Source organism: Marmota marmota, unplaced genomic scaffold, assembly GCF_001458135.2.
Source record: "Marmota marmota marmota unplaced genomic scaffold, marMar, whole genome shotgun sequence".
NCBI classification, from domain to species: domain Eukaryota; kingdom Metazoa; phylum Chordata; class Mammalia; order Rodentia; family Sciuridae; genus Marmota; species Marmota marmota.
The window spans coordinates 3,957,108-3,970,725 of record NW_025999853.1 but is presented as its reverse complement, the minus strand read 5'-3'; the positions used below and the strand labels follow the sequence as shown (position 1 = coordinate 3,970,725).

At 47.3% G+C, this 13,618-nt stretch overlaps 1 protein-coding gene across 10 annotated transcripts in view; it reads right to left on the bottom strand.

Moving 5' to 3' along the window:
• Positions 1–13,618, bottom strand: part of Large1 (LARGE xylosyl- and glucuronyltransferase 1) — a 487,150-nt gene that overhangs the window by 237,338 nt on the left and 236,194 nt on the right. For all 10 annotated transcript variants that reach the window (XM_048802422.1, XM_048802409.1, XM_048802417.1 and 7 more), the window contains one exon: positions 9,673–9,755. In XM_048802422.1, the coding sequence (XP_048658379.1) occupies positions 9,673–9,755 (83 nt within the window). The remainder of the gene's footprint in view (positions 1–9,672; positions 9,756–13,618) is intronic.

Below are 13,618 nucleotides of genomic sequence, written 5' to 3'. Positions count from 1 at the left end.
TCCAGGGTTGGAACACTGGCTTCAGCACTGTCAAGTTACTTCACCTCTCTAGACCTCTCTATCTCCTCTTCAAAACAGAAATGATATTGGTGAGTAATATCACAGTGGGTAATTGTGAGGATAAAGTGAGATAATATGTATATAAAGTGCTCAGTAAAGTACCTGGTACATAATAAGATTCTAATAAATGCTGACTATCACCAATATTACTTTACAAGATATTACTTTACAATATTACTTTACTACTTTTGCATCACCATTTCTAGTGCTGATTGATCCATTTTTAATAAAATATTTTCAATTAGTTCACCTATACATAGACAAAAAAAAAAAAGGTGTGTGTGTATGTGGGGGGATGTGTGAATAAATGCTCAACAAATCACTATGAAGCCTTAACCACCACAAGGTACGTTTGGGATACAGCTGGAACGAGCTAAGAGCTCTCTCTCTCTTCGGGAGCTAACAATCTGATAGAGGGAACTACAAGATCTTTAGAACATGTGCCATTCGGCTGGGCTGTCTCACGGAGCCACATAGCTTGTGAACAGAATGCCTACATCCTCATAGGCCAACTTGGACAATAATGGGAAGGCGTTCCTACAGTGGTGATCCACAACTTGAGCTATACAGACCTCTGCAGGAAGCTGAGGACAAGAGACCACTTCTCGGTGGTGGAGAATGTCGAAAGCTTTCATGGACGATATGGCAATTAAACAGGGGCTCTGGGAGGGTGCAGAAGAAGGCTGGAGGGGGCATCCTGCAGTAGACAACAGAACAAGGGAAAGAGCAGGTGGGAAGGACAGAGCCTGCAGAGGAAAGGGGACAGTCCCGCCTGGCTGGATCAGACAGCATACCCTAGATAGCTCCTGTATGCCAGGAACAAGGAGGACAAAAGACGAAAGAGAGACAAAGCCTTAAGGGTCGACAGGGCCTGAGGATGTGAATTCCCAAGAACTACAAACTTCAGATTATCCAACAGCAAAAGAACCAGATGAGGTCCAGAGGCTCAGCAGGCAGCTGATCAAAGCCGCGGTCCTGGGAGGTGATGAGCTGGTTGCAGAGCCAAGGAGAAGGGAGCAGGCTCTCAAGGAGGACGCTGCCAACCATCCACGGGGCTTCCCGTCTGTGTTCCTCTGCACTGTGTAAAGTCTCTCTCAGGAGCAAGAGTAAATGGGAAAAGAAACGCTCCTCGCCTATAGGCCAGGCCTAGGTGTCTGTACCATGAAAGGGGCTTGTGTTCTTGCCCAGCTTCCCTCAGTAGAAGGATAAGAAAGTGCTTATTTGGAGGACATATGGCCCCCACCCAGTGACACTGGCCCTGTCAGCTTCCTGGCATCAAAGGCTGGCCAACCAGCAGCAGCTGTGTGTCATGCCCGTCAAGAGGAATACTCAGAGGGGTCTACTCATGTTCCACTTTGGGGGACATCAAGAGAACTGTAACCCATCTCCAAATGAGACTGTGGTCCCTGTAAACAGCACTTCACGGTGGCCTTTCTAAGGTGCACCATGCCGCACGCAGTGAAAGTATCTGAAAACATTGTCTAGACTACATTTCGCAGAGCCCCTGGGTAAGCCAGAATGTCTCCCCTGAGCATGAACTTGCAAATCCTACTGCCAGCCAGATGGCCCCACAGACCCGTGGGACCCTTGGAATCAAGAAGGCCCCAATTACAATGCTGCAAACACACCAAGCTACTGATTATTTGTGGAGTGTTTATGTATAACTTGCCTCTGCTCTAGAATTCAAACTCCAGGGGACAGAGACGTGGTATGTCACTCATACTGTACCATAGCAGTCCCCAGAACCAGCTGGCATATTGAGTGGGGACTCGAGTGTATTCTGAATGACTGCATCAATGAACAGCTCAGTTGATTCCCCAAACAGAAATCCCTTTGCCCTTCCTTGGTCCCTTACAATTTCTTCCTCCAGCATTTCCTGCCAATCCAAAGTGCTTGATTCCCTCAGCCTCACCAGCTCAGTCAGATTGGCTGAATATCTGAGGCGCTTAGGACAGAGACCGGCAGGTGGTAAGGACTTGGTAAACGTCATCATCATTCTCCCATCTCCCATCTGGCGCCACCTCATGAACACAGTCACTCTTATTCTCCCTCTCTTCTCCCTTCAACCCGTCTTCCATCTCATCAGTACAGTCTCCAAAATGATCACAGAACCTTTGGCCATCATTCAAGGCATAGGGTCTGGCCTCCTGCAAGGAGCTGACCTTCGAGGATCTCACCCTCTCTGCCTCTCAAAGTTCATGTCTTCCCTCTTCTTCCTCCAAGCCCACACTCCAGCCATGTGTGTATCCAGTTCTGCATGTGACCAGCTCCTGCTCCTCCTGCAGAACAAACCCCAAGGGCACCTCCTCGGGGAGGCTTTCCAGAGCTACCCCACCCAAGGTACCCCATCCCGTCACCACTATCCTTGCCAAGGCCCTGTTTGTTTTTTTCCTAGCACTTGCCAATGCTGTGGACCTCCAAACTCAGCTTAGGTCTACCTCCTCCCCTCCTCTAGACTGTGAGCTGCCAGCGTGGAGCTTCTCCAGTTGGATGCAGTATTTATTCTCTTGATCACTCTCTCTCCCCAGTGCTTACAAAGTGCCTGACCATGGTGCAGTTCCAGGCTGAGCCATGTTTTCCTGCAGTAAGTGAGGTGGCCAGGTGGGAGGCCCAGGAGGAGTCCAGGCTGGTCCCTTCGCTGGGAAGTATGGGAGGCTAAGTCCAATTCACAGGGACATGCGAGACAGATGACTCACATACGACAGAGCAGCTCATAACTTCTGACTGACAGCCGTCAAGATTACCTCATTCTCCGTTTGTGTGATTTCTGAGTCTTATTTCATGTTCATTTCATAATTCAGGAGGGTTGATTCCCCAGCCCTGTGACGGCAGAGGCCTGCACGTTCCAACATCAGCTACAGGCTGTGAACCTAGAGCCTATTCTCTCCTTCAAAGAATGATTAGCACCAGTTAGACAAGTATTAAGCACATATTTACTCCAAAGTGAATTTTACCAACTGAAGTTAATAGAAGCTCCTTCCAAAGGAATGATTTTCTCAATAAATGATTCAAGGCCATGGAGCTTTCTACCTGTGAAACACCTAAATAGTCTTTTACGCCAGTCACTAATTGTACATGCATTTGGGGGAGCACTGCTTTAGACCCATAACAAGAGGTGTCTGGGGACAGGTGGCCCCACCTTGCTGGCCTGGCTTACAGCATCCCAGAGGCGGCTACAGACATCAGCCGTTCTCCTCCAACAGTCCTCGAGGTGCAGAGGGAAGTAAGCACAGTGCCTTCAGGGGGGCCTGCAACTTCTCTCCTAATGAGCAATGCTCCTGCTTCCTCTGTTTCCTAAGAGGCTCCCCTGTTCCAGGTCTGGATGCAACAGACACAGGGTGACAAAGGAGCCAAAGTGACGTTTTTCTCCTGCTTTCCCTTTCTTATGCTGTGGGGAATGAACTGCAGCCCCCGCCAGGCCATCTGGGGTCTGTTGATATTAACATACACAAGAAGGCCTTAGGAGCTGAGATCATCTCTAATTATTAAGTTACGATGCGATGGCAATTTTAGGAGAAGAAAGAGCCTGTGACAGCACTGCGAATGCTCAGTGAATCTGTGACACTTAGGAGATTTAATAGAACTCATTTCAGAAAATCACCGCAGCTGGGATGAGGGTTTTCAGCGTGAGTCCTTGGTCTGAGGGAGGTCAAGTGGCCTTGATGATAAGGGAAGATTCAAGGACAAGTCAGTAATGCTCTCCACGGGAGAAGAACAGAGGAGCTTTCTAGAAAAATCAAAAGGCCTAGTGATGCAGCAACAGCATGGAGGTGGGACTTAGCACAGCTACGGGGGGATCTTTGGATCAGCACCTGGGAAGGAACAAGCATCTTCACATCTCAAGCCCTTGGTTTCCCACCCATTTGCTGGACTAGCAGCATCCACTGTATCAGGCTGAGAAGTTCAAATGCAATAGCCCACGTGGAGCTCGGCAGCTCACCTGTCAGGTGAGTTCTCTTTGGACTCACATTTGCAGCATGGCCAAAGAGCACAAAGCTCCTCTTTGGTCACAGATGCTCCTCACTCATGCTATCGTCTTCAGTCTGTCCAGATGCCAGAAGCCCAGCCTTTAAAAGCTCTATGCATCTACACTCAGCACCTCAAAAACACAAGTCTGAGAAGGAGAAAGATAATTATGAAGATCACAATAATGAGTAGGATGTCTGTACTACCACCCAAATTGATGACTAAAACTAGAAACAAAAATAAAGATACTAAAGATAGTATCTTTGCTCTGGTAAAGAGCTCAGACTCGGAAGCTAGATTGAGGGGGCTCTAAGCTGGCCTGGACCACCCTCTTGGAGTCACCTTAGGTCATGACCTCACATTCTTGGTCCTGAGTTTCACTGTCTGGAAAATGACGTAATGAAGGAGGCATAGGGGATTCAGCACTTAGAACAGAACCTGATGCAGAGGGAGCTCTCTGGCAGGTGGGGAATGAGCCAAAGCACAGTGACTTGCCTAGGTCACCAGCTCCTGCCAGGAGGAAAGTAGCACCTCGGTGGGCTTCCTGTTCACAGTCAAGTCTCAAGCCCTCCTTGACAACCTGAAAGATGCTTCTGCAGGAGTGTCCTGGAATCAGCAATGAGACAACCACAGGCACACGCTGGCCACAGACACGCTTTTACCTTCCCCGATCTCCAGGGGCATCAGGGAAGTTTTTAAAAACAGTAAGAAGAAAAACTGCTTGATATGCAAAGTAAGGGTAATAACTGTTTTCTCCCTGCCAACAGGAATGCAGACTGAGCGAGCCAGTAGATCATCATGGCAAAAAAACATTAAAATTTTACAAGCCATCCACCCTCTTGCCCAGGAGGTAAACGCTTAGTTACTAAATAAATATTTATTTTCTCTGCCTGCTAAGTGCTGGGTTTTCTTCAAGAGCAGCAATATTTCCCAGTTGATTTACCATTGGGATTGGTGTTCCTGGCATTCTCCAAACTTTTCACTGAATATTCTTTGGCGGAGGTGACATGGGTGTGTATTATGCTATTTTCTACTAATACTAAAACATCATCACATACACCTTGTATCTTTTTTTCTCATCCACCTTTTTTTTTTTTTTATCAACATAGAGGCTGCATAATGATGGGACCCAAAAATATATGAAACGGAGAAAATATAAACAAAGTTCACCCAAACACAATTTGCAAAAGTGACATTTTCATATATTTTCTGCTATTTTCTCATCCCTGTATTTTGACCCTGTACGTGCGTGCATGCCTGTCTGGACACTGGAGTTCAGGTGACGCATTCCATTTTGAATTTTACTTTTGCTCATTTTAGATCATCTGCATTGCTCTGTGTGATGACATATTTTCTAAAGCTGAGTGCACCGTTTATTATAAGAAGATATTCAATTATTCTTATTGTTTTAAAATAGATTCAATATTTTTGAAAAGGTTTTTCTCTAGCTTGGGTCATCCTACAAGGACAAGGACAAGGCCTTTGGCATATATAATGAAATTTGTTTCCAAAACTTTACAGCAACAAATTTTCTCCGCAAGTATTGGTGGACAAGAGTGCTCACATAACTCTCTTACCACCTTTTAAAATGTAGAATGCCCACTGTCAGCACTGCAGAAGGAAAATTGACATAACGAAGCCACACTTAAGTGAAAATTTGCTGAAAATACTGCACGGAAAATAAATATAATGACTGTAATTAACAGTGAAAGCCAAAAGAAGCACTGTGTGTCACTATTATTATATTATTAACATTAGGAAGGCTCTTCATTTGTCAACATATTTCATAATCATGTCTTAGTAAATCTCCATACATGTTTGGGAGGCAATGAAGCTATTTATAGCTGGACTTTCTGAGCTGAAAGTCTGTTCAATGTCCTTTTGTCTTGATGTCCCAACTCATTATCACCAGCACTTCAGTTCACACAATCCTTCTTATTCCTAGGATTTCAGAGACTGGGGTGGGCTTCAGTGGTATTTGGTCCAGGAAGATCAAGCAGCCATTCACAGAGTGGCAGAATATTCATTACAAACATTAAACTGCCTTTATTCCCCAAGCCCTGGGCCCGCATGGAAGGGAGTCCTGCCAGCAGCTGCTGACAATAAAACTGCTATTTTTAATTTTAACCTCTTTGTGCTGCATGGTGACTGTAGGAGTGAAAGTTTATACTCAACAGGGTTTTCACAATTTCAACAACTACTGGATGATGTGATCTGTAGCAAAAGCAACAGGAATAAAATTTATACTCGACAATAACCTAGGAAGATCCTGTGACCTTAAAATTAGTCATAATTGAGAAATAGCATAATTGAATATCTATAATCATGCAAATACCTTTTTTCAGAACAGTGGGCTCTTTCTATCAGGGAGACAGGCAACAAACACAAGCAGAGACTCACTCATCTCATCTGACTCAGGGCTCAGCGAACATGGCCCCTGGTTTCAAGCAGCCGGCACCAGTTAGACAAGGAGGCTCAAACACGGCACAGCAGCCTGGGCCGTGTGGGACGCACATCCCCCCTGGAACTGGAAGACCACGGGGTTGAGCCCCATTGGCCATTCCTTCCCTGATAGTCCTCTTTCTTCCTCCAGTGGGCAACTGAAATCATAGTCCCAAGTGGACAGAGGAGGAAGAAGAGGTGGGAGACCCCTTCTCTAACTGACACTATTATGTAGGTTTCCTGCTCCCTTCTTCCACCAGGTCCCCACTGCAATAGGACAGCTAAGTTGATGTTTGGATAACCTGCAGCTAAATACAGCCACCTGTGTGTGTGGCAGGGGGCGGTGCAAAAGAAACACCAAGGTGAGCGTAGGAAGACGTACATGATGTAAACCAAGAAAGCTAAAGTGAACGGCTTCAGAGCAAAAGCTAAGTGATATAGGAACTAAAGAGTTTAAGTGACCCGCTGAAAGTCACTCAGCTCTGTGGTGGCAATTCTGAATAAACTCGGAAACTGAACTAAGTCTAGGCTGGGCCTGTCAGCTGGTTGATTGAATGAATGTATCTCCAGGTTCTTCACTACCCGAGGCCCCAGAGTCACATTCACCAAGCATCAAGATATTTGCTAAGACAGATGTTTGCTAAGATAACGGAGGATACAGAAAAATAAGGTATAGTGAAGCCTACATTCTGCCACAGAAAACATACTTTGGATGGATACATAGAGAACAACGTAGGAAATACAACAGAAAGATGCACAGGGTACTGCCATCTGGTGGAAGAGAGGCCAACACCCCAGGTGAGGGGCACAGAAGGGCTCTCCGTTAAAGGGATACCTGTGAAGACTTCCATGGTAAGAGGTTATTATGATTTGTACCTGGAATGTCACCAAAGGCTCATGTGTTGAAAGCTTGGTCGCCAATGCAGCCATGTGCAGAGGCGGGGCTGTGAGGAAGTGATTGAATCATAAGGGCTCTCATCTTCTCAGTGGATTAATCCATTGATGCATTAGTAATTTGATGCCTTTAATAGAAGGTGGAAGAAACTGTAGGAGGTGGGGTCCAGTTGGGGGAAGAAGACCCCTGGGGATGTCCCCTATATGGTACATCCTGGGGCTGGGGTTGTGGCTCAGCAGGAGAGCTCTTGCCTTGCAATTTGAGGTACTGGGTTTGATCATCAGCACTACATAAAAATAAATAAACAAAATAAAGGTGTCGTGTCCATCTACAACTAAAACATAAAAAATAATAGGAAGAGAAGGGTATATCCTACCCCTTCCTCTCTCTCAGTCTGTCCCCTCTGTCTCTGTCACTTTCTTTCTTGGCCCCAGATGCCGTGAACAATGTCGCTTCACCATGCCCTTCCACCATGATGCTCTGCCTCACCAAAAGCCCCCCAAAAATGAAGCCAGCCAACAATGGACTGAAACCTCTGAAACTGTGAGCCAAAATCAGTCTCTCTTTCTCTAAGTCATTGATCTCAGGTATTTTGTCACAGCAACACAAAACTAACAGTGGGGGGAGCTGCCACTGTGGGTGTGGCAGAAGAAGAATAGGGATGAAGTGTTGAGATGGCCTGCCAGGAAGATCAGCCAGTGGAACCCCAGGAGAGGCCAGGGAGCTACGAGCAGCTCAGAGCTGCAGGGCATGAAGCCAAAGCAAGGAGAGGAGGGACAGGGATATGGAGAATGATCTCAGAGCCCCCCACTGTCATCGTGTCATGGCAAAGAGGTTCAATTCTTTCCCCTTGATAAGGAAAAGCCATTGAAAGATTGTAAAAGATCACAGCCACCTGTCTGAAATACAATGCTGGTGTCAGAAGAGGTGGGTCTGAAGGGCAGGAAGACATCTGAGAGTCAGAGAACAGGTATACCTAGGCTGTGACAGCCATAGTGGGATGCAGAGGAAGGGGTGGACCTGAGGGACATCTACGGAGAACCGCAAGGCATGATGACAGACAGCCTGGTGGGGGGACTGAGGGAGAAGGTGGAACCCCAGGGTCTCGCAGGGTTGGCATGTCTTGGTGTCACCCATCCCTAGTTGGGCCACATGTTGGGCCACATGTTGGGATTCAGGTGTAAAGCTTTACCCTGAACTCTGAGAGCTTCTCAAGACTCTGCTTCTGACGAGAACCTTCTGGAGCCGGCCTTGATCATCTGATATACCCTGCACTGTTTATTGTGGATGAGCTTCCTCTGAACTCTTAGTAAGAAGTTAGCACAGAGCCAAGGACACCAGCTGGAAATGCAGACATGATTCTGGATGTGAGTATGTCTAGATGTCAACCAAAATGGTGAGAGGACAGAAGAAACGTCCCATGAGAGAGCAAGTAAATGGTGAAAGTTTAACTTAGGGAAGACTCCCGAGAGGCACCTCTGCTTCCAGGTGGATGAGAAACCAATTCTTAAACTGGTTCCATAACTGAATCCACCAGGGGCAACAAATATTAGCTATGGGCACGTGTAGATTTCAGTTTAATATAAAGCAGGACTTCTCAACAGTCACAAATGCCCACAGATGGGCCAGAGAAAGTAATGTGTATTAGTTTAGGAGGGCTGCCATAACAAAATGCCCCAAATAGCTGGCTGAAATGACAGAAGGTTATTTTTCTGCAGTTTTGCAGGTTAGAAATCGGAGATCTCTTCAGGCCACCCCTCCTGGTGTGTAGAGGGCTGTCTTCTGTGTGTTCACATGGTCTCCCTCTCTAAGGGTCTATGTCTTGATCTCCTTTTTCCTAAAAGACCTGTCATATTATATTAGGGCCCACCCAAATAGATCTATTTAATTTATACACTTCTTTTAAGTTCTTATCAGCAAACAGTGGAATTTTGAGGTACCAGGTTTAGGGCTTTGATATGAATTTTGGGGAGACACAAGACATAACCTTCCAAGGGGGGTATATAAAAAGAGAGATCTGGTGAATGGCAGCAGGGGAAGCTGCCTACAGCTTAGGTACAACTGAAGCACCTAATCTGGGGTGACTTGGAAGGTCCCTCGACATCTGAGAGCTACAACTCTCACCATGGCAAGGTAGCACCTAACTGTTGCCAGGAAACATTATGACCACAATAACCTTCCCAGGATTGGGGAGAAAAATTGTGTTTTCATGGCAGCAAGAAAGAAGGGTGAAATGTCACTCTTATTTAACCCTCCCCCAGGCAGCCAGGGAGATACCCCAGCCCACAGAATGTAAAGGATGCTCCTACCTGTGAAAGAGGACGGACTTGACCAAGGTGACGACGTCCCGGCTGGCATTGTATCCGGCACAGACGATGGCAACGTGGATCGTCTGGGAGGAGGAGAAGAACACAGGATGAACACTGAGACAGGAGGGAGATGGCCTTTCCAGAGTTGCAGCCCCGCAAGGAAGCAAAAGCCCTTCTTTTAAAGTTGGGATCATTAGACAACAAAGGGCACCATCTGCCTCCGCGAGAGGATAGCAAGACAGTTTTATTAAAGCCTTTTTAATCGGTTTATGGAGCTATCATCATTTGGAAGCCATTAAGACTCTTTTCAATTACATTTTGGGGACGAGAGAAATGGTGATTGGTTCAAATAGGCAAACACTGTGTCCCCTGCCCCCAAGCACAAAGACAAAGATGACTGGTAAAACAGAGGAGGAAGAAATACACCCTGAAAGGATGAATCAACCATCTGGGTCCAGAGGAGAGGCCATGGCTCACACAGTTTGTGAGTCTCTGAATCTCTCTTAGGTTAGAGTCAACAAAACAGTGACATCAGAGACAAAGGGGCCAAAATCTCCAGGTCCCCACTGGATGATCATTCAAAGAAAATCAAGACTGGAGGAATTGAAGAAAAACCTACAGTTCAGCAACTCTAAAATGATAGGAGCACAGGCTTCGGATGTACCATCCGCCCTGTCCTTGGACCCAGGGAAGCCACCAGAGTCAGCTGACTGACCGCACGGAAGGGGCATAACCCAGGTCTTACAGGTGACTGCTTGGAGTGAGGGAAGAACAGGTGTCAAGAGCAGAACACCTTGCTCAGCACACTGAGCTCCAATCATACCAAAAATGCCCTCTTGAGTGCCCAGGTGGGGCACCTGGGTGTCCGGGAGTGCTGTGATTGGATTATTAAGGCAAAGACTCTGCAGACGCTCAAAGCTTCCTGGCTGGACTGGGGACTTCCAGCCAGCTAGCCCTGCTGCCAGCAGCATTCCTGTTCACCTCCTGCTTCTGATAATCATCCTTTTTGATGTGTGGCTTGGCTTGACAAAGCCCTGCTCTAAGGCAAGCTGCACAGGATGTCATCTGGCCTCCTGAAGAACAGACAGTGCATGCCTAGATTCTGTCCTGCTGGGAAGCAGCCTTCCCTGTGGAAATCTGTCCAGACTGCCACCCCAGTCATGCCCCCTCCTGCAGGACTGCAGAAGAACATTCCTTGGGCTCTCAGGAAATAGGCTGAGAGAATTGGAACTTGAACTCTGGAATGGAATCCCCAACCCTGCTGATACATCAGAAATAATATAAAAGATTTTAAAATATATCCTGTGTCTTTAGTGCTACTTAATCCAACCACCTGAGAGTCTGGATGTTCACATGGTGGACAGGAAGGAAGTGCCTCTTGGGGCAGGAGGCTGTCTCCTCCCTGGTCCTAGGTCTTGACATTCCAGGATGCCTTGAGACCTTCTAGGGTGTCAACAAGTGCTGGAGAAGGGCGTGGTCTCAGCCTCCCAAGTCTCAGGCCTCAGCCTCCCAAGCCTCTGGGATTACAGGCCTGCACCACCATGTCCAACTAGAATTTATTGGGTAGAGACCTCAGATGCGACTAAACATTCTTCAGTGCACAAAAATGCCCCCCAACAAAGATTTTTCCTCCCCAAAACGTCAAGTTACCCCTTTTTTAGGAAGAAAGGGGGAGGAAAACAAGGGGTGGGGAGGAGTTCAGATCCTTCTGGATTCTACTGCTGCCTTTGCTCAGTCTAATCATGCACATCTGAATTTCCCCACCTGTACAATGAAGGCGTCATTACTTATCTCAGGATAATATCTCCAATAGACTCAGGATGAAGGATTATAATGCAGATGCAACTGCCCCCATTTAAATCATGAAGGAAATGAATAGGAAGAAGCCTGCACCCCGGAGACAGACCCAGGAAGGGGTTGAGGATCAGGAAAACATGCAGAATCAGGCTCTTCTGAATCACAAATATTTAAACACATTGCCTCCCAGATATCAAACTTTGTCTTGGCTTCAGGGTTCAGGGACTATTTCAAATGGGCCCATTAAATGTAAGCGCTAGTGTGCACATTCTCAAACATTTTACATAATTTTCCAATCTCTTTAGTTTCATCCAGTACACCTGCCACTATGAATAAATTCATCATCTGGAGCTCTAGCAGCAGGGCCCTGCTACCTAGGAAAGGAGAAAATTACAGCATCATCAAATATACTCTTGGAAGGATTTGGGGTGGCCTAAAATGTTGCAGGTGCCCAAGTGAACAATGAGAGAGGGTCAGGGTAGGGGCTGGAATGGACAGAACAGGGAACAGGGATGAAGCTTCCTGTAGGCAGAATCATCATCATGTTAACATCAGGTTTTGCAGCTGTGAAGTCTAGGTTGTAAGTTTCTTGGTACAGTGGATGACAGATGATCCTCAGGACCAAGACCTTCCATTCTTCCTCTAGAAGGGTGGGGTCTAAATGTCACATTCTGTGATGGGGTCTCCTCTGGCTCAGCCTTCCTCTCGGGCCTTGTGATGGTAGGTCTCAGGCTCACCACACTCATCTTTACTTCCCACAAAGTGTGGATGGAGGATGGGATGATGTTCTCCTTTCCTCTCCTTCCTCTACCTCCCAGCTTATCCTGAACCCTCGGAGTCCAGCCTTCATAGGCTAAACTAACCAGGCTTCTTTTTGCTCTGTTTCTGGTTGAGTTTGATCAATGAGAGGCACCCAGGGAGCCTGAAATGTCAGATCTTCCCCAGTTCCCCTCAGGGTCCTTGGGAATTCCCAGTGCCATTACCCCTCCCACTTCTCCTTCAGCCCCTGGGGGTGTAGCAACACCTTCCAGAAAGCATAACCTCCCTGGCAGGTTGCCCTTAATTTACCCACACTTTTATCTTGCCCCTGAACCCTTTCGCCCCTGAGTGTGCAATCTGTGTCCTGCCAGTCCTGACCAATAGCAGGACCTCGCCAGCACAGTATCTACCCTTGAGGCTGGAAGGAAAGCAGAGGACTTTAAGGTGTTCAGGGATATTTGCTGATCTCTAAAGGGCGGGGCACTAGCGTAAGGCCGAGACTTATAAATTTTGTTCATAACTTTAAGGAGTTTCATGAAGTTCTCAGACTAACACACACAAAGCCTCTTTCCAAGGAAACCCTGAAGGTTTCCGCTCACTTCCTTTCGTTCACCACATGCTGCTCAGCACACCTTGAACCTCTGCAAGCTGCACCTACAGACACAGGTGAGGTGCGGGCAGAGCTGTGAACCAGGTTTCATTGCTGACACCTGGAGTCAAGTGAAGACCTTCATTTTAGAATCTGCAGGAAGGATTCAGGGCATGAATGTTTTGGGGGTCTCTGATGTGCCAGCACAGTGCTGGGCTCAGAGCATATAAAGGTAAACTCGTCCCCATCCTCTGGAAATTCAGACCAACGCCAGCATTAGCAGCACCCCAGGGCTCTTGCTCCCCTCCAGGCACTGGGCCCGGAGGCACACTTCCCCTAAGCATCTCTGATCAGGGAGGCTGCAGCAAAGCCAGGAAGCCAGGGAAACCTTCGTGAATGTGGCATCAGAGGGGCTATGGAAGGAGACTCTCTGCAGATGGTGAACCACAGCTGGCGACTCCTAGGGGATGATGAAGGAGGTAACCCACAGGGGCATTTAGCTCCCTAGGCTTGGGTAAGAGATAATGGCTAGGATCATGTTCTTTGAATTATTTGAGTAGACTAGTCTAGGCACTGGTCCCGTAAACCATGAGCGCTCACTCTGACATGACCCCCCACGTGCTCCCGTACTCATCTGCAAGATGAAGACAAAGAGCCGCCCCCAGCTATGGTGAGGACTAGGTGGGGGAATGGAAGAAGGCTGCCCAGAGAAAGCAGGCTCTCTGCCCTTGACCGAAAGAATAAACCCAACAAGAAGCACACAGCATCCTCCTGTTTAACTTCCTCATCTGAAAACCTGGG